This window comes from Siniperca chuatsi, linkage group LG23 (genome assembly GCF_020085105.1).
Source record: "Siniperca chuatsi isolate FFG_IHB_CAS linkage group LG23, ASM2008510v1, whole genome shotgun sequence".
NCBI classification, from domain to species: Eukaryota; Metazoa; Chordata; class Actinopteri; order Centrarchiformes; family Sinipercidae; genus Siniperca; species Siniperca chuatsi.
Genome location: NC_058064.1, coordinates 6,436,235 through 6,454,549, shown reverse-complemented (window position 1 = coordinate 6,454,549; position 18,315 = coordinate 6,436,235). Strand labels below are relative to the sequence as shown.

The following is an 18,315-nucleotide window of genomic DNA, read 5'->3' as shown; positions in this document are numbered from 1 at the left end:
CAGTAAAATGCACACTTATTTGACCTTAATTTCATTCTTCTAAGTGACTGTGAGAGAAAATGCTGGATTCAAGAAGTGGAAACACACCAGTATATTTCTTTCTTTTTTTTTTTTTATTCCCCCATGGCTAAAGAGATGAGAAGTGTCAATACCTTGCATTAACCTTTTGAAGAAAAGGACAAGCCTACATAGAGATGGCACTTTCCTCTTTTACTGGCTCTAGGAATGGCGATGTTGGTTGGTCAGTCGGTCCACCACTTTGGTCCAAACTGAAGCACCATCATCAGGTCAAATTTTAATTTCTTTTATGACCAAATATCTGAAAGTTAGATAGCTTAGTTTAGCAAGTTAGCTAACTTGCTAAACTAAAACAGTAAATAAAACTGGTATATAAAAATGTACTAAACCTCAGCACATTAGCTTTGTCACTATAAGCATATTAGCATGCTGACATTTAGCTGTTAGCTGTGCCTAAGTATAACATATTTATGGAGCTTTTAATAAAGGCATTGAACAATAGTAGTTACTCATCCATTACATCACCAGATGTGGTGGTTTCTGACTTTACAACTAACTCAATCACACTCATGCCCACACTGTTTTGGAACAAAAACTTTTTTCCCCCCTCAAACTTCAACACACATTTGTCTTGAAGTGGCATTTTCCATCTGAATGGACTTTTGATGAAGACAGATCTGTGTTGAGGTCAAGAGGGGTGGAACTTTGAGAGAAAGGTAGATAAATAAATGTACAGAGTGATAGAGAGAGCGCCCAGTCTGTCTATGTAAAATATGTGAGCTCTATCAACAGGCCTTGTCTAACGCTGCTGTTTCCTGACAGAGGTCAGGCTGCCAGCTCTGTCTGCATTTGTTTCTTTCACTCCCTCTCATTTTTCTCTTTGAAGTGGGGAAAGTGTGGGACTGTCAATCTCTGAACATAGCTTTAGTTCAATCATTTCTTCCTCTCGCATACCTTGCCCTTTCACAAATTTCATTTACTCAAATACTTGAACACCCTTCACTCATCTTTGCACATGCAAAAAAAAAACAACTCATGGACACATAAATACAAGCATCACCTGTACAATATATTACAAAGTGTTGTGGTAACTGCTTGTTGGATGAGACTTCTTCAGTGAATACTTTTCCTGTAGGAAAATTGCATACACCCACTTAGTCAGCAAGCCATTGATCCTTAAGGACTCTCAACAATAAGCCCATCCAGCCTGTCTTCTCTTTATTCAAACAGCTTAACATCCTAGTGAGAGACATTATTCTATATTGTCCCCAGCATGAACAGTGTTTGTCATAAAAAATAAAAGGCCACTCATGAGGGTAGTAAATGTGAACATGGCCATAACTTTGCTCTCTCCCACTGAGCTTAACTGTGAATGCTAATGAGATGAATCATATAACCTATCAAGAAATGGGAGCATATGGTGGTAGTGTAATAATTGTTATGGTATGAGTTACACAGCATAGAGCACAGGTCAAGTGTTGCATGAATCATTAGCAGCTGTAAGGTGTCATTTGTTTTGAGTGAAACAGCTCTGTATACAATGAGATTCTGAAATTTGGCAGTTGTCTGAATATAAGGCTTAAAGGGGTACTACAATTTTTACATGTACTACTCAGACCGTGAAAACAGTTGTATAATGTCTTCTGTGGCTCTGGAGGAGCTTTTTCAAGTGACATCACTTGAGTAATCTGTTTTGCCTTGGACATATTTTCTTTTTTTGTTTAAACTCAAAACCTGCTTTTCAGACTGGGGGCATTGAGTTTGAAAGAGCATTTATCAGGCAGCGAGGATCTAACAAAACATGCTATCTAGTTGCATTATGGGAACTGTAGGATCCAGAGCTTTCGGTCCTTGACCCACAATACAGAATAAGTCATTGTATCTCGACCTCTACTGTATTGATTTTGATCATTTTCTTTTTAATATGTCAAACTCGCTACTCATTACTTAAAGAAGCATCACAAATCTTTGGCAAATTAACCAATCTCTATTCTAGTCAAACATCTTCATATTTTTGAAATAAAGAGAGATTCATTCTGAAAACAGAGAAGCACAGAAAATATTTGCACTTAAAATGATACAATTTCTAGTTAAAGCCGATTCCTTTATAATTCGTAAGGAATGTTATGCTATTTTTCCATGCCTAAATCTGCACGTCCCCTGATGACTCATTAACCTGAGAAACAACTCATATTCTGACATGACTCTTTAATCATGTCTGCACATAAACGGTTAGTTGATTAATGGATAAGTTAATTGATGGAAAATTTATTGGCCAAATTTTGAATAAATGGTTGATCATATCAGTCATTTATCATGAAAAACTTCAACATTCTGGTTCTGGCTTCCGAAATGTGAGGATTTGCTGCTTTTCCTTGTTTTGTATCATAGTAAATTGAACAACACAAGCAATTTCAACACTATACTGATGACTTGTTTGGTTAGTTTAATGATAAAATAAGCACTTTCAACAGTTAAGAGGTGTTACACGTTAAGCCCTCACACTGTACCAGATCATTTAAAAAAAAAAAGTGCATTAACATTATTTAACATGGCGATATGACTTCTGTGTTTCATGCTGTCATGCTGACAGACAGAGCAGATGTGTGTTAAGGTGCAATAACATTGCTTTCTCAGGGGGTGGGCCGACAGATGAAAAGATTTACAGGAGTCCAGACACCTGTAATCCCTCTCAGTTCTCTCTCTCTAATGCATCTCATACCCCGGCCCGAGCTCATCTCTGTTATCAGTGAATCAACCGGCAAGAGGCTGGCAGCCTGCTTCATTTATGATTCCAGCCAGGCCTTAAAAACAGAGGTTCAAGAAAGTCATAAAGATAGCAGACCTCTGGCTGCTCTGTCTTTGTACAGGCTGTAGCTGATATATATATTGATGTGTGTTTTTTGGTAGGGGTAAATCATGGGAAGCTTTTTTTTTTATCCTCTACAGAACAGAGTGAATGGAGGCTGAGATGATGGACTTTAAAATAGGGAAGCCTGCCAAAAGCATGTTAACAGATGTGGAAAATGTCAGTCTTCATAATGCACATTTTCTTTGATCTTCTGTGAGACAACCTGGAGAGGCAGGGCATCCTGCCAGGCAACACTCCCACCATCTCTCCCTCGAGTTCATGAGAGCATTTTCTCAGCTGTCACATCATATGGATGGCTGTTTACATTACATTTATTCATTAATATTAACCGGTGCACAAAGTCCCTCCATCATCCTGGGCAAACATTTGCATCAGCATTTCTGTAGCCTGGTGAGTGAGTGTGTTTGTCTTTTTAATTGGCCGTGAGGAGCTCAACTGCTTAGCCTTTGAGATCGTTGAGATTTTGATGTGAGATTTGTATGCTCTAACCCTGCACATGAAAAGAGGGCCATTTGCTTGACGAAAGGGGGGAGGGTGACTCGCTTAATGGCATTCACACATTTAGCGTGTCAAGCTATGAGGAGGAGGATTAGATTTGAGCAGCGTCACAGGTCTCTCTTCTTTTTATAGGTCTCTTTTTATAGCTTCCTCTTGATTCCTTTATCGCTTTGATCATTGCCTTTTAACTGGCACCCGTTTTAGCATCATTTCCACTGATAGCGCTGTCAAAAGACCCATCGTACAAATCCCAGCTTTAAGGTTTGCCTGTGCAACTGTCTCTGAGACAAACCAGTCAATATATGTGACTTTTCAGCTACAAGGCGTTCAGATATGAGTGAGTTTTCATCACCTGGCAGAATTACAACCATTCATATGCAGAGGCTTATAATGACTTCTCTAGGGAAATTAATATGGAACGACAGGAGTGATATGACACTGTAGTGGCAGAGCAGGCACATGGTAGGTCAGTACTGGGTGGGATGGTATAGCAGCAGTCAGCTGCATTATAAACAAGCAATTGTAATGAGGATATTGGCAATGTAATAGTACTGAGGAAAAATCAGGACATTTATCCAGCCCAAACCCTCTGTTTTAAACTCAGACACTAGAATTCATCGCCATTCACTGTTGAATCCTGGAGGCGGGACATTATGAGAAATGTCCTGCTGCCTTTAGTATCAAGTTCTGGGTGTGTCAGTGCCTACCCAGTGTCTTCATGCAGGCTTTATGACCCGCAAGCGGTGTATTTTTTCACTTGAGAGGAGAGCCAGCACTCCACTCCACCACTTAGCGCCGCGTTTGTTTTAGTAATTTATCAGACAAGAGGAAAAAAACATCGGGAAGCAAGCTGGGGCTGCAACACAGAAAAAGAGGCATCTGAAAGCATTTTCCCAGGTGTGATTCAGTCCCTGCTAAATGGAAGAATGAGACAGGAAACATCAAACTAATGCAACTAGTGCAGCGTATGGTAATTAAATGTCCTAGCCAATAACAGGCAGTAGGAAGATAAATCCACCAGAATGGAGGTTTTCCCAGAATCCAGTGATAGTAGATTCCTGTGAATGGAGACACTAGTCCATAGACCTCATTAAAAAATATCTAATGTAAAGTTCTAAAGTCACAATGCAAAACAATTTGTGGCTATACTTTGTAATGACAATTTCAACATACCCTCCCCTCTGTGCTGCAGTGCAGTGCAGCGCAGCGCAGCACATACACAAAGCATACAGGATTCAGCACCATGGACAGTGACATCAATCGCTGGTCAGTTTGCAGGCAACACCTCTGCTGCTGCTGCTGCTGAGGACGATGGAGGACAGCAGGGACAGAGGTGTTCAGTAGAAGGAAAGAGAGCTGTTAAAGTGCACTATTAGTTAAAATATTGCTTCAATGAAAGCAAAATTTGCAATGTCATGTAAATTATCTGAAAACATAAAATGAGTGAGTGACACTAAGCAATTAATCACTTGGTAGAGGAGAGGGAATTTTATTTTGTTGTTTTTCATTTTACTTCTCTTATATATATTTTTATTTACCATGATTTCCATCAGATTCTCACACTCCTTCGTATTTTGTTTTTGTTTTGTTGAAGAGTGTTGCATTTTCACTCCAAGAAACTTTGTACCTCCTTGAATGTTTAATTTTATTTAGTTGATGACACTCAGTGGAATAGAGAAATAATGAGAAGGAAAGCAGAATTTAAAGAAACCAGTGAGTTCATAAAAGTTTATAAGAGATGCCTGCACATGTCCACAGGGAGAGACAGCTGCAATGAAAAGGCAAAGTTCAGAACTTTAGTGTCAAAGTTCACATTAGACTTAAATACAGGATGCAGTCATGGCAGGTTTAGGGCTGCAACTAATGATTATTTTCATTTTCATGAATTTCTTTTAGTCTAATTTAATAATTGCTTAGTTCATAAAATGAAAACAGCAAATTCTCACATTTGAGAAGGTGAAACCAACATGTGTCTGGCCTTTTTGCTTGTTAGTTTCTAGTTCTGTCTTTATTCGGAATTTGCTTGCAGCCTGGCAAAAGCAGACCCATCAAAACACTCAGTCATCAGACGAATCTGAAACAGACTAAAAAAGAAATATCAGATAGAAAGATAACACACAATAGTAGTGAGAAAGTGGTAATGATTAGTAAAGTAAGTAAAAAATTAAAACAGGTAAAACCACTAACTAAGAACAATGTCTGTCAATCAGCCATAGTCAGTTAATCTGTAGTTGATTAATCAACTAATTGATTATTTTACAATGAGCTAAACTGTATTTGATTTGATAAATCCAATATCAGCGACAAGACTTGATGAAACCACATCCACTTACTTTAATCCACATGGTGTGTGTTTAATTTGTGTATTTCTGCATGACCAGAAGACTTTGGTATTATTCTTTTGTACATGTGGGTTCGTTTAAAGGGATCACTTGTTCAGACTGATATAAAATTGTGGCCACCAAAAGGTCAGCTCCGATAAGTGATTTAGAATTGAACGACTGAGGCTTGCAGTGTGAGTGTAACCTGACTCACTTTTGCACAGCTGACTAAAGCTATTTTCGATGCGATGACTTACTGTTGCACATCTGAAAGAAGAACCCAATTATTTTGCCACATATTAATAATCTCCAACTTCTTGGAATCACACAGAGAACACAGGCTGCTCTAAAACATTTATGCTGTCCTTTGAAAAAAGAAAACCAAACAAACTTCCGGGGAGGAAATTGATTCTTAAGGACAAAATTAAGTAGGCTATGGACTCATCAACTGGTGACATTTCAGTATTTTATTGCCTATGGGTCAACACAGAAGAGTCTCCTCAGCATTTCTTACACCTAACAACAAATTTGGAAAATAAAACTGCATTGATTCCATGATTAGGAGACATATTGTGTCTTTTAGTGCCTCCTTCAACTGTTATTTCTCTTGGAGCGAAAGTAGCCACTGGTGTTAGATGTCCACTGCAAGTTGACAACTCATTGTTGCTGGCACAGCTGTCATTATGAGCAATATTTATTTATGAAAATGTGAGTTTGAATATATTACCATTTCATTCATTCTTTGTGCTTTCTCCACCGGACCAGCGCCTCTCTGGGTGTGCTCCTATAGACACAGGAAGCCCCAGTGGCCCTTAAGGTGGCTCCTAGAAGAAGATTCACTGTGAGTGTAAATTAAATAGGGATTTTTGACAGGTTTCACTCTCAGCTACAGCAGATGGCCAAAAGTATTTCCACGCTCAGACACATGTGTGTTTGCCGAACATCCCATTTCAAAGTCATGGGAATTAATCTACGGCTATAACAGCGTCCACTCCTCTGGTGTCAGGCCTTGGAAGAACACATTTCTCTAAAATATATATAGATATTTTATGATATGATATATTTTAGAGGGGCCTGGCCCAAACCTTGAAAATAGCCCCAGACTAAAAGTATGTGGACAGGGGTATCCATACTTTGGCCATATATCAAGAAACATCTGCAATTCAGTAGGCTACTATCACAATCTCTTGAACAAAATCTTATTAAAAAAGAGTCAGTGACCAGATCAGATTATGTTTGAGGATCTTAATGTGAACACGTTTAAGGGCCAATGCACTGGAGATAGTACCATCCATCAAAATCTCAACGTGTGTATCCGGCAGGTGAGCAGAGGGATTTCTCTCATTTTCAAAATATGAGAAATATGAGACTAAATGCAAGTGTCAGCGACTCAGAACAATCCCAGTTACAATACTTGGAACCTGGCAGAGACCATCTGTGTGACAGGAGAAGGTGAGCGCAGCTTCAAGTGGCGGCTGCTTTACTGACTCTGGAATAAATACATTTTCTACTCAATGGAAAAGCGTGACCTTATTGGTCCATGGACAGGAAATAATTTTACATTTTCTACAAATGCTCTCAGGATTGGGAGACATTTTATTTTGTTGTTTTTATAGCAAATATAATACTTTTTTTCATGTTTTATTAGAGTCAAATTCTTACTCATATATATTTTGTGACTTGATTTGGAAAGGCCTAAATGCTGGAAAAATCTCTATTATTATTACAATTATTATTATTATATGTCTTCACACACGGGGGGGAGAAAGAATTGCACAGCTGCAACTTTAAGAGTCCACACGCCTCCCCTCCCTCAGCTCCGACAATGGTCTTTTCCAACTCCGCTTATCACAGCAGAATTTGTAACATGCCATAATTTCTTAACCGGTGTGTGTAGCCCCGGAAATCAAATGTCATTACCCGACGCGGCTAATTTGGCGATTATTCCTGCTCTTTTGTTTTTTGACAATGCCAGCGGCGGGGACCAGTCGCACCTTTACGATCGGATCCTCGGTGTCGCTGCTTGTTTGCACTGAAGAAGCCTCCTAGGATTGTCCGCTTGATGGTATAGCTTGCAGAGACTCCAACTGTCATTGATCCGCTACCAGAGCCTCTACGGATAGTAAAGGAATAAATTGTGAGTATGGACACTGTTGCCGCCGGTCTTGCAGTGACCTACATTGCCCTATCTCTGCAGGCTCAAGGTGATTTTCTGCGGTGCCCTCTTCACATCCTCAACTCTAGACTGGGGCGATATTGGAGGAGTAGGGGGCGCCTGGTGTGGATGGATACATGGTGTATATAACCTATACATTTCGTGTGTGTGGTTGACATTGTAAGGCTCTGCAGGAGAAAATAATACGTCCGGCTGTCACAGTGGAGAGACAGAGGAGAGAGTTAAAGGGGGGCGGGATGCAGACTGAGAGGCTGGCATGATGTAATGCACTTGAGACAATAGCCAAGGATTCTCCCCAATTATCATTTCAGAGAATGAGGAGGAGATTTTTCAGCGGTGTATAGACGCGATCAGCGCCGCAGTCAGGCCGCCTCGGCGTGTGTGTGTGTGTGTGTGTGTGTGTGTGCTTGTGTGTGTGTGTATGTGTGTGTGCGCGCGGTTAATAACAGTAAAAAGAGGAGCTGTCACAGGAGGAACAGCTGCCCCTCCTATAAACAATATTATTACCGGCTATTATAGAGATGCAAGGAGGGAGAGCGCATGAACAGCCTCTCTGTCATCCATCCATATCTGCCACCCCTTCACACACACATTCATACACACTTTTCATGTTGTAGATGAATGAATGAATGAAAAGACACACACATGCATGTGCTGGCTTAATTTGATGCTAGAAGGTTAATCGCTGCAGGCAAAGCTGTGATCTTCCTCTGATCTTGCAAATTAATATTAACATTTGCAAACATGACAAGAAAGGAACATGACAATATTTGCATTCTCACGGATTACATGTTGCTGAAGTTGTGGCATGCACTATTTCCAAGTGTGACACAGATGCATTATGCAGAAGCAGAATGCTTAATTGAATGGTTTTGCATTAAAGAGTGCGATTTTCCAGTGATGCACCTCAACCATGCAAATACACTCCACTGCCTAACATGTTTGGTGTGCAGACAAAGCTTTTCTTACCTTGAGGTGTCATAAAGAGGGATGGCTACATGGGGCAGAAGCTTTTATGTCTATAAAATGATGGTTTAAGGAAATCTTTTATGGGCCAGGTTTGGCTATCGCCAAACCCTCCATAATGAGGGAGGTAAAATCCAGGTGAAATGTTGGCGGTGGTGGCAGGCGGCATGGTTCAATTCAGTTACAACCTGAGCTTTATTGCTTTTTTTGTTCACCTCGATCTGTGCTCTTATTCAGTCTCTATCGATTGATGGTTTGCATGACCTTGCTGCAGGGGATTGTGGGCGATGTTAAAGGCTACACGCTGTCCTTTCATGCTTTCATGTGCATGCAGACTTATTTTCAGTTGAACACACAGCCAATGAACACACACAGACCCCCCCACCACCACCACCACCACCACCACCACCACCACCACCACCCCACAGATGCTCACACACAGGTAGAGGCAAAGCACGCTCAGACAATTGGAGACACACACACATGCACACACACTTGATGCATAGCCTCCTCTTCCTTTCCCGCCTCCCTAATGGCAGCAGGCTGGGGAACTCTACACCCATGCCTTCCTCTTCATCCTATCTCTCTCTCATTCACTTTTTACTGCTCAGTGTGTCAGTGTTCACATGAGGCTGTCAGTCACAGCAGAACACATGAAAACAATATGGTAGAATTTACAGATGTTATTCTTTATGCACTTTTTCGACTCCTCTCTATTTATGCTCTGCTGTATGGATCCATTGTGCAGTTTGTGATTTGAGCTAATAATTACTAATATTCAAGGAAGTAAAGCAACAGTTGTTAGTAGATTTGACATAACCCAAATCACTCCTTTAAAATAAGAAACAAACACATACTGTTAAATAAAATTTTGTGGGGATTTTATTGTTCATTTGACAAAAATACAGGCACACTGACAGGAAATATGGTCAATTGGAATTAAACCTTTTTTCTTGGGAAAAGAGGAATAGTGTTTTTTCTTTTTCCTTCTATGAGTGATTATATGTTGTTCCTCGTTTGATTTATGGGCATTTGCCTTGGATTATTTTATTGCATTCAAAATCTTTTTCTTTGCCTGCTTCCTTACCAGGTCTCTGTTTTACATGTGTGCTTATTGTCACTTGCTAAATGAAACACCTGATGAAGGTCATTGCACCAAAATTGAGCACCTGTGTTCATAGATTGCAGTAGATTGTTTTTCATTTTTACACAACTGTCAGTTTACCGGTGTCCAAATATTACAACATGGAGGCTGACTATTCATTTGCCAAAATATGTCTCAAGGTTTCTCTACATGTGACGTCTAAATGCTGTTTTCTAAGAGCCTTATGCACATTGCAGCAATAAAATTGTTGCAGGGAAAACTGGATGAATTCATTTAGTTTTCATGGCCTAGAAATAGTCAAATATAAAAATATTAGAATATGAAACTATCAGAAAATTCATACCTTAGTAAAAACCTTGTATTTACAATTTAGGATATTTTTCACATTTTTATATCAGTTAGGACAATCAATCATAAATAAGAATAAATGTGACATTCTTCCTCTTATAAATAAAATCCCATAATTTCCACTTGTGGTCACAGTGCCCACTGCTCAGCTTATACATGTAAAGTTGATATGGCAAATGTGTTAGCAAACAGTTGCCTATTTACACATCCAGCAGACACAGAGCAACATTAGCATTCATTCTGAGATGCCACCTGGCAAATGTCACTTCTGTCCTTTTAGCTCCATTTGTAGTTTCCACCAACTCCTGAGGGAAATAATCCGCTCTGGGTTTGTCAATACGAATGACACCTTTTGCATCACACATTGTCATTTGACCCATTGTTCATGTATAAATATTAGTGTAGTTTTAAAGCATGACCTTTAATAAAGTTGACATTTTGGAGATTATTTGTATTTAGGTTAAGACAATCACCATATGTAACTTTCAATGGTAACGTTTAAAATGCACCTCAGGTCGATACAATGCCCCAGATTCCCTGACAAAACACAGAGGACATGACCTAAGCTTCTGCCCTGCCTCAAACCAATCACATGACATTGTGGCTATCATGATGTAATGCAATGTTTTTGTTTTGTTGTGCAACATTTTTCTTACTCATTTTTCTTATTCATTTTTATTACCTTTGTTTTCACCTAAACCTCATCTGTTAGAAATCAATATTACTTTCCATCATACATGACTATTGCATCATCCCAAAATGTCACCGTACTGCGGGTCACGGATCAGTTTGGTGCAGACTTGCAGTGTTGGTCGAGTTAATAGTTTGCTCCATCCACTCAGCGGACTCTCGCTTGAGTAATATTGTATGTTCCTGTGGCAGTGATTAAATTGAATAGACTTGAATTGTTGTTTTCTTGGCAGGCTGTCTCTTGGTTGTCAGAAGTCTCTCTGGTGCAAGGAGCCATATGAATGGGATTTCTCATCACTATCAGTGTACCATGCAATCTGGTCTGTTCCATTCACAAAAATGCTGTGTCACTCTTTTCCCACCTGTCGGCCTGATATGGATGCCAAAGTGGGAAAGAGCGGCATGCAACAGTTTTGCCATTACCCTTTGTTCTCATCAATGCAGTCTGTAGATGCACTTTGCGCTCAGTTGCATGCCAAGAAATCAAACACAGACATTATTTAAAAGTGGATTTTCCCAGTAGTCAGCTCCCCTGGTGACCGCAAAGCGACATGTGTAATCACCCTTGTGCTTCTGGTACTGATGTAAGTGAAGTGCATTATCATCAAAACAATTTGGTCTATCACTTTTATGCATGTTGTGAGGAACTGAGCTTGAATGAACCTAATAGGGTGTTACAAATGTTTGAAAAGTTGACCTCGCATTTCATAATAGATTAGCTTGTTTACTCATTTCTAAATGACCATCTCCTTGCTTAATGAGTTAAAAAGAGTTGATGAATTTCATGTTTGATGATAACAAAGCTCTAAACACACTATTAAATAATGCTGGTTATATTTTAGTGTCTCAAAAGTCAGCTCAACAAGCACACAGTAGTACAGCTTATCTCTTAAGCCACAGAGTGTCGTGGTCAGTCCTCTGCTTGTTCTGCACACGCTCGCTCTCCACATGTCTTTTGATGTTTCCCAGGTGGTGAATAGTGCTGAATTTGCCTCACATGGCCATATATTGCTCAGGAACATACTGCTGTTTTGTGTGCTGCTCCTTATCTACTCACACAATTGTTCCCATTAATGAGATTAACTGAAGACATTCAGGAAATTAGCTGCAGCTTGCTGATTTGTTCTTGCCTTAATGGAGTGGTTCTACATAAGTGGAAAAATTTACATCTGTCCCATATAGCTAGTTCACTGCCTGCTTCAGTTTTACTCAGGGAACTCTCAAGTAACAGCAGTGTTCATTTTGTCACCTTTCCCCTATTCGTTTATTTTGCTGTTTTTAAAGTATAGATAATCATCTTAGAAGATATTACTTCTTTGCACATGCTGCCCTGACTTGAATAACAATAGCCCAGGTGAGGAATCAGAAGGCAAACAAAAACAGTTTTTTATAATCTTTTGGCAGCACAGAAAATGAGATGACATTTTCTGTAACTTTCCAAAACCGACAATCCGACAAGCACGGCCACTTCACGAGGTGCATGGAGGTAAGAAAGTATGCAAGAACTTCTCTCTCAAACTCGCTTTTATGTGTACAACCACATGCAACACTATGAACGCCTTTGAGGACAGATTGTTCGAAAATGTGCGGTGTTATCCCCATTTGAACGATTATTGCCCCTCTCTCGGATAGCAGCCTTTTACCCCAGCCTCTAAATGTGGCTGTATGGAACAGGTATAAAAATTATCCGTTAGACTTACTAGTTCTTTTCAAGCATACTGACACCTTTTAAGGTTAGGGAAAGGTTGTGGTTATGGCAAATAAACTATGGCTAAGATATGGCAAAGGCTTGTCCACAGCATATTTCTATTCTTCAAGTCTATTTTCTTCCGTTGTATGTGCACAACTACAGTGATTGTGTGTTGGGCTCTGAGCGCTGCCAAAACGTAGGAAACCTACACTCAATACTGTGGAAGATCGCATGCCATACAGACGCTGACTATGGACTGAAACTGCTGCTTTTGTTACACAGTATAGATGTGTAGATATTGTGTAAGGGATAGGCAACTAAAACACTCGGTTAAGGTTAGGGAAAGATCATGGCTAATAAAAAGGCAAACATTAATTGGAGGTCTGTGACAAGACATTAACTCTGGTCTCCTGCATGAAAGTCCGATATGCTAAACACCCATCCACCACCCCAATCTCCACACCCTTACTTTCCGCCTTGCTACATATAGGTCACACTACTTTCATCGTTGGCACTGAGCACTGACATTGGATATAAATTGTGGGGTGCTGCATTGTCCAATATATCTGGCAAAAAAACACACTGATAATCTATTATAAATTATATAAATGATATATATGATATACATTATCTGATTCTGATAAATGATAAAATATGCATCCCATGCTTGTCAACCCTTTTGCTTTTACTGGCCCTCTCCACCTGTTCTCCTGGAGTTTCAATTCCCCCGACACATGATGAAATTTCAAAATCTGCCCATTCACTATAATTATTAGAAATAGTATCTGTTTGTGATTGTGTTTTTTAAATTACGTACTTATTCTACATATTTGTCAGTTGTGTCTAAACCAAGAGCGAGAGCAGACACACACACACACAAGCAGACAGACAGGCAGAGACAGAGAGAGGTGGGGCCAATCAAATGTCAAGACTATCATCACTGAAGCCACCAAACCCCTACATTGAACGTAGCATATTATGTTGTGTGATAGATGATACATGATAAAGATCGGCTCTACGTGTGATTAGAAAAGAGCAGAGAAGCAGAACTGCTTGTTGCGTGGATAAATGCGCTTCTGGTGTGAACAGGCTATTGCTTGCACGATAATTGACATATCGCAGCACTTTACTGCGCTTCCGCCTCCTGTCTGAACCCAGCGTGAGTGTGGATGAGGCTGCTAGGCAGAAAAAAGGGCTCTGGATTTGTTGCACTGATTGGGAAGAAAACCTCACTCCTACCCCCCTGAATAATTCATTGATTGGCATATGGCATGGAGAGAAAAGCCCAATGATCCCTGCCTGTCTGTTTGTCTGTCTGTGTGCATTTCTTATTGGATCTGTGGCCCACAATGTATTCAATTCAGTGTGTTGCTGTTCCTCCCTCCTGTGATTCCTGCATAATTTTAGACTCACATTTAACATCTTTAACCAGCCGCACTAAATTCAGTCACTTAAGCTTCATCTTGTTTATACAACATTCTTAGTCTATTGCTACAAATACCAGTTTCTCTCCACAAGTATCATTCTGACAGATAAAATCTTACATATTCATTATTAGACATGCATTTATGCTAAGCTTAAGTCTGACACGCTAGTGGAATTTTACGGCAAATTTCCTGGGGTACATTATCATAATGTGCCATGATGTTGAATTGCAGAAAATGTGCATAGAGCGACACTCTGCCAGTATTTGTTCTGTTTCAGGCTCTATGAATATCTGTAGACCAAATAGCCATTGTAATGGGGGTCAACTTGGCTGTTCAGTTATGAGGAAGTAGTATTGTCACTGCTAGCGAGCGCAATCTAGACAACATCTGCATCCCAGCTGGCAATAGAGCTCTCAGACATTCTTCACACTGCCCACTGAGGGTGATTAGTGTTATCTATCCAAGAGGATCACACTAACTCTTACCTGTCATCACTACTGCCTGCCAGCTTCACACTAAAGAGAAACTAATGACTTGCTGCTCAAACATACACTCCAATGACAGTACATGGCCAATATTGAGTAGCAGAAGAACAGAATATTCCCACAAAAGAGGACATTATGGGGAAAGAAATGGGTGTTTATGACAGCATTTTGCTTTAAGGCTTTGCAGATAAGATATATTTCTTGAGTCTCAAGTTTAACTAAAGAGACAGGCCTGATGCCTTTTGAATGACACAATTAAGCGGATAAATGTTTCATTGAGTGATATGGTTTGCTTTCAATTTTCAGGAAGGCTGCTTTATATGTCTAAGGGCGGAGACAAAATCAGTGAGTGCACTTTCCTCCATATCTATTGATTTTTCATAGACAGTAGAAATTATTTAATGTTGGTGCAGGAACAGGACAAAAGGGGATTGTGTGTGCCATGAAGCAGAAAAAACATCCTCAATATACTTTACTTTCCACACAGCTTAAAGGAGGAATAAAACACCATTAAACAACAAAAAATGTGCCTGGCATTTCAGGGCCTGTTTGTTGGTGCATTGTGGAGACCACAGCGGAGTGGGATCACTGAGGAGTTGTGAGCGATGTAAAAAATCACAAGCAAAGGTCAGATTTTGGAGTTAACCCCTCAGAATGTGGAAACAAGAGCTGCCATGTTGCATTTTGTAGCTGCCATTTTGCACTTTGCAGAACAGGCAGAGATATTATGTACAGATAAATGTAGCAGGTTTCAAAACTGTAGGAAATCACTAACCAAAGTAGACATATACAAGTTAGCTTGACGTCTATAATCAGCATTAATACTTTTTGTCTAAAGTTTGTTTTGATATCCACTGCCAGATGCCATATTAGTATGGATTTTTATGAAACTAGCACCTTCCTCCCAGTGCACAACTAACATTTATTGAGCCAGAGTCAGGAATAAATCACTGCCTTCTACTTAAAATGCACCACCGATGTCCCCAGTCTGTCCGCCAGTTGGCCTGCTCTCCAAGTGAAGGTTGGCACGTGCAGCACGTCCAGCCAAGCAGCACACTGGCTTGGTCTCTCAGGTCTAAACGGCAGTGAATGGTGAACTGGTGGGAATCTGGCTGGGTGCCTGGAGAAGATATGGGAGACCCCATCCTACTAGCCAGAACATGCTGAGACAGACCTGCCATTATAACCCACCCAGAGGGGACCAAGTCTGGGCAATGGGATATTGAAATCTAATTGAGTAAACCTGGCCTGGGTCAACACACTGAGTAACTACAGTCTACCATTAAGATGAATTCGAAGTGATCATTAACCTGTAAGTATTAAGGGTATTAGGCTTTTGAATTATTGTTTGTAGATTGAGCAACTGACTGATACCTTTGAAAGTTTTGGTGAAAGACTGAAAAAGGAAAGTCAAAATATGTTTGGCTGTGCTTTTGACGTCAGCTTATAGCATCAATCATGATTTTTGTCGGTATTTATTGCTCTCTTGGGCCTGCAATAAATGACTGTGTGATATTTTTGTGACATTGAGGTAATACAGCTTTTCAGAAATTAGATACATTAGAGGAATACATTAATGCATATTTGCTGTACTAGAACTTGGATGAGACGATTTACATAAATTTCATCTGCGCATACAGTGGAGAGATTGGTCCAAGATGCAGTTAACCTAGCTTAGCTTGTGCTGGAAGCAATGGGAAGTGGTTAGCTCAGCATTGTGCCTTTTGTCAACTTCAAAGCTGTCATATTCACACATTATATCTTGTATTGTGCATGTGTAGAAATAAGAACATTTGACACTGTGGTTTAATAAGCAGTTAGCTCATCAGTCACTCCAAACAGCTGGGTCCAGTGACGGTGAATGCAGGATGTCAGAAGTCATCCAAAAGATGCTAGCTTTGCACCGTTTTGCAACTCTGAACAAAATCCTGATGATTCTAAGATGTATTAGTAACTGACTTGGTTAAAAATATGATATAAGATATAATAAGTAAATAAGACAATTTTAGTGCTGTTGGAAGGGGTAATCATTTCAGTTTTGATGAAAGCTAACTGTTTCCCCCTGCATTCAGCCTCTGCGGTAAGCTAGGCTAAACATGTCTGGGAATCTCCTGCACAGGTATTAAACCGATATTAAATCACGGTAAGAAAGCAGAGAATCATATTTTCCAATTTTTCCTTTAATGGAGAATCCATAAGTTTATCTTTCATGCTTTATGTTTACCTCACCTCTTTAAATATGTATAATCCACGTTTTTTTTGTAGCTCAGCTTAGCTTGCTTCATCACATGACTCTAATGTGTATGGATGCAAACCCGATTTTAGCTCATGAACTACAATGCATCGGTTAGAATGACTCCTGAGGTTTAGTCCCTCAGGGAAGCTGGAATATGGCATCACATATCCACTATAGCATAGATATGCTGTATTATGAAACTTGATCTGGGCTGGCCCATTAAACAGCACAAGCGTGAAATCTAGGGCAGAATGCCCAGCCTCCCAAGACGTCTCTGCAGCTTTGAAACGGGATGACGTTGAGCCGAGCTCCAACTGTGTCAGGCCCAGTCACATACACACAGCCATATAAATAGTTATAGTGGATATTCACACATGTACACACATTTGTTTAGCAATAACTGTATCTTCAAGATCTTCATCTTTCGGCATTAACGTAATTCTAAATCTAACACGTTTAAGCCAGAATCCAATCAAGATATTAATGTTGCTTTTGGTATAAATACAAAGCTCTGACAACAACACAAGATTTTTTGAAGTTTTAATTTAGAAAACTATCATCATATATATGTTGGAAGTTTAAAATAAGATTAAGATCAGTGGCCATCGAGAGCAATTTGGGGTTCAGTGTCTTGCCCAAGGACATTTCAGCATGTGGACAGGATAATAGAACCACCAATCCTGTGTTCAGTGGATGACCCACTCTGCCTCCTGAACCACAGATTTATCATTGGGACTAGTAATTGTGGAAAACACAACACATTGTGAAATTCAGTAGTACCATTTCACAGGTTACACTGCAACACTATCTTTATCTCATTTCGAAACTCTAATCTAATCTCCCACCTCCCCGGCAGCGCCAAGATGATGTGCGAGGTGATGCCCACCATCAGCGAGGACACAGCGCTGAGCCAGCGCGGCTCTCAGAGCAGCACCTCAGACCCGGACTCCCACTTTGAGCAGCTGATGGTCAACATGCTGGACGAGAGAGACCGGCTGCTGGACACGCTGAGGGAGACCCAGGAGAGCCTCGGCCTGGCCCAGCAGCATCTTCAGGACGTCATCTATGACCGTGACTCTCTGCAGCGCCAGCTCAGCTCTGCCCTGCCACAGGTAAGCCACAGCAATGTCGCTTTTGACATTTTTTAAAGATTATTTTTGTGGTGTTTTTGTCTTTACTGACTGTTTGATAGTGTAGATATAGACAGGAAAGATGGGGAGACATGCAACCGTTGCTGGTCCATTATGTGGTATGTGCCTTAACTTCTAGGCCACCAGGATGCCTGCATTTGACTTATTTTAGCTGTGTGGATCCAATATGCCAGGAATATTTTGTGGTTTCTGATAAAATTGTTGTATTAAATAGCTTTTACTTTCCACACAGTACATCTGAACTTATAACTTTTCCTCCAGTTTTGTTGCTTTAGTGCCTTGTTGCATACAGTATGCTATTATATCGTTTTGTTTTCATTGGAATTCCTACA

At 40.1% G+C, this 18,315-nt stretch overlaps 1 protein-coding gene across 13 annotated transcripts in view; it reads left to right on the top strand.

Moving 5' to 3' along the window:
• The first annotated feature begins 7,547 nt into the window (after window positions 1-7,547).
• ppfia2 (PTPRF interacting protein alpha 2) overlaps window positions 7,548-18,315 on the top strand; it is a 160,070-nt gene continuing 149,302 nt past the window's right edge. For 4 of the 13 annotated variants that reach the window (XR_006376727.1, XM_044185362.1, XM_044185361.1 and 1 more), the window contains exons 1-2: window positions 7,553-7,846; window positions 17,689-17,944. Coding sequence is in view for 6 of the 13 variants with exons in the window: in XM_044185362.1 (XP_044041297.1) it covers window positions 17,696-17,944 (249 nt within the window). In the remaining 7 variants the exon portion in view is untranslated. Of the gene's footprint in view, window positions 7,847-17,688; window positions 17,945-18,315 lie in introns of all 13 variants that reach the window. The other 9 variants (XR_006376726.1, XR_006376725.1, XR_006376724.1 and 6 more) reach the window with 4 other exon arrangements.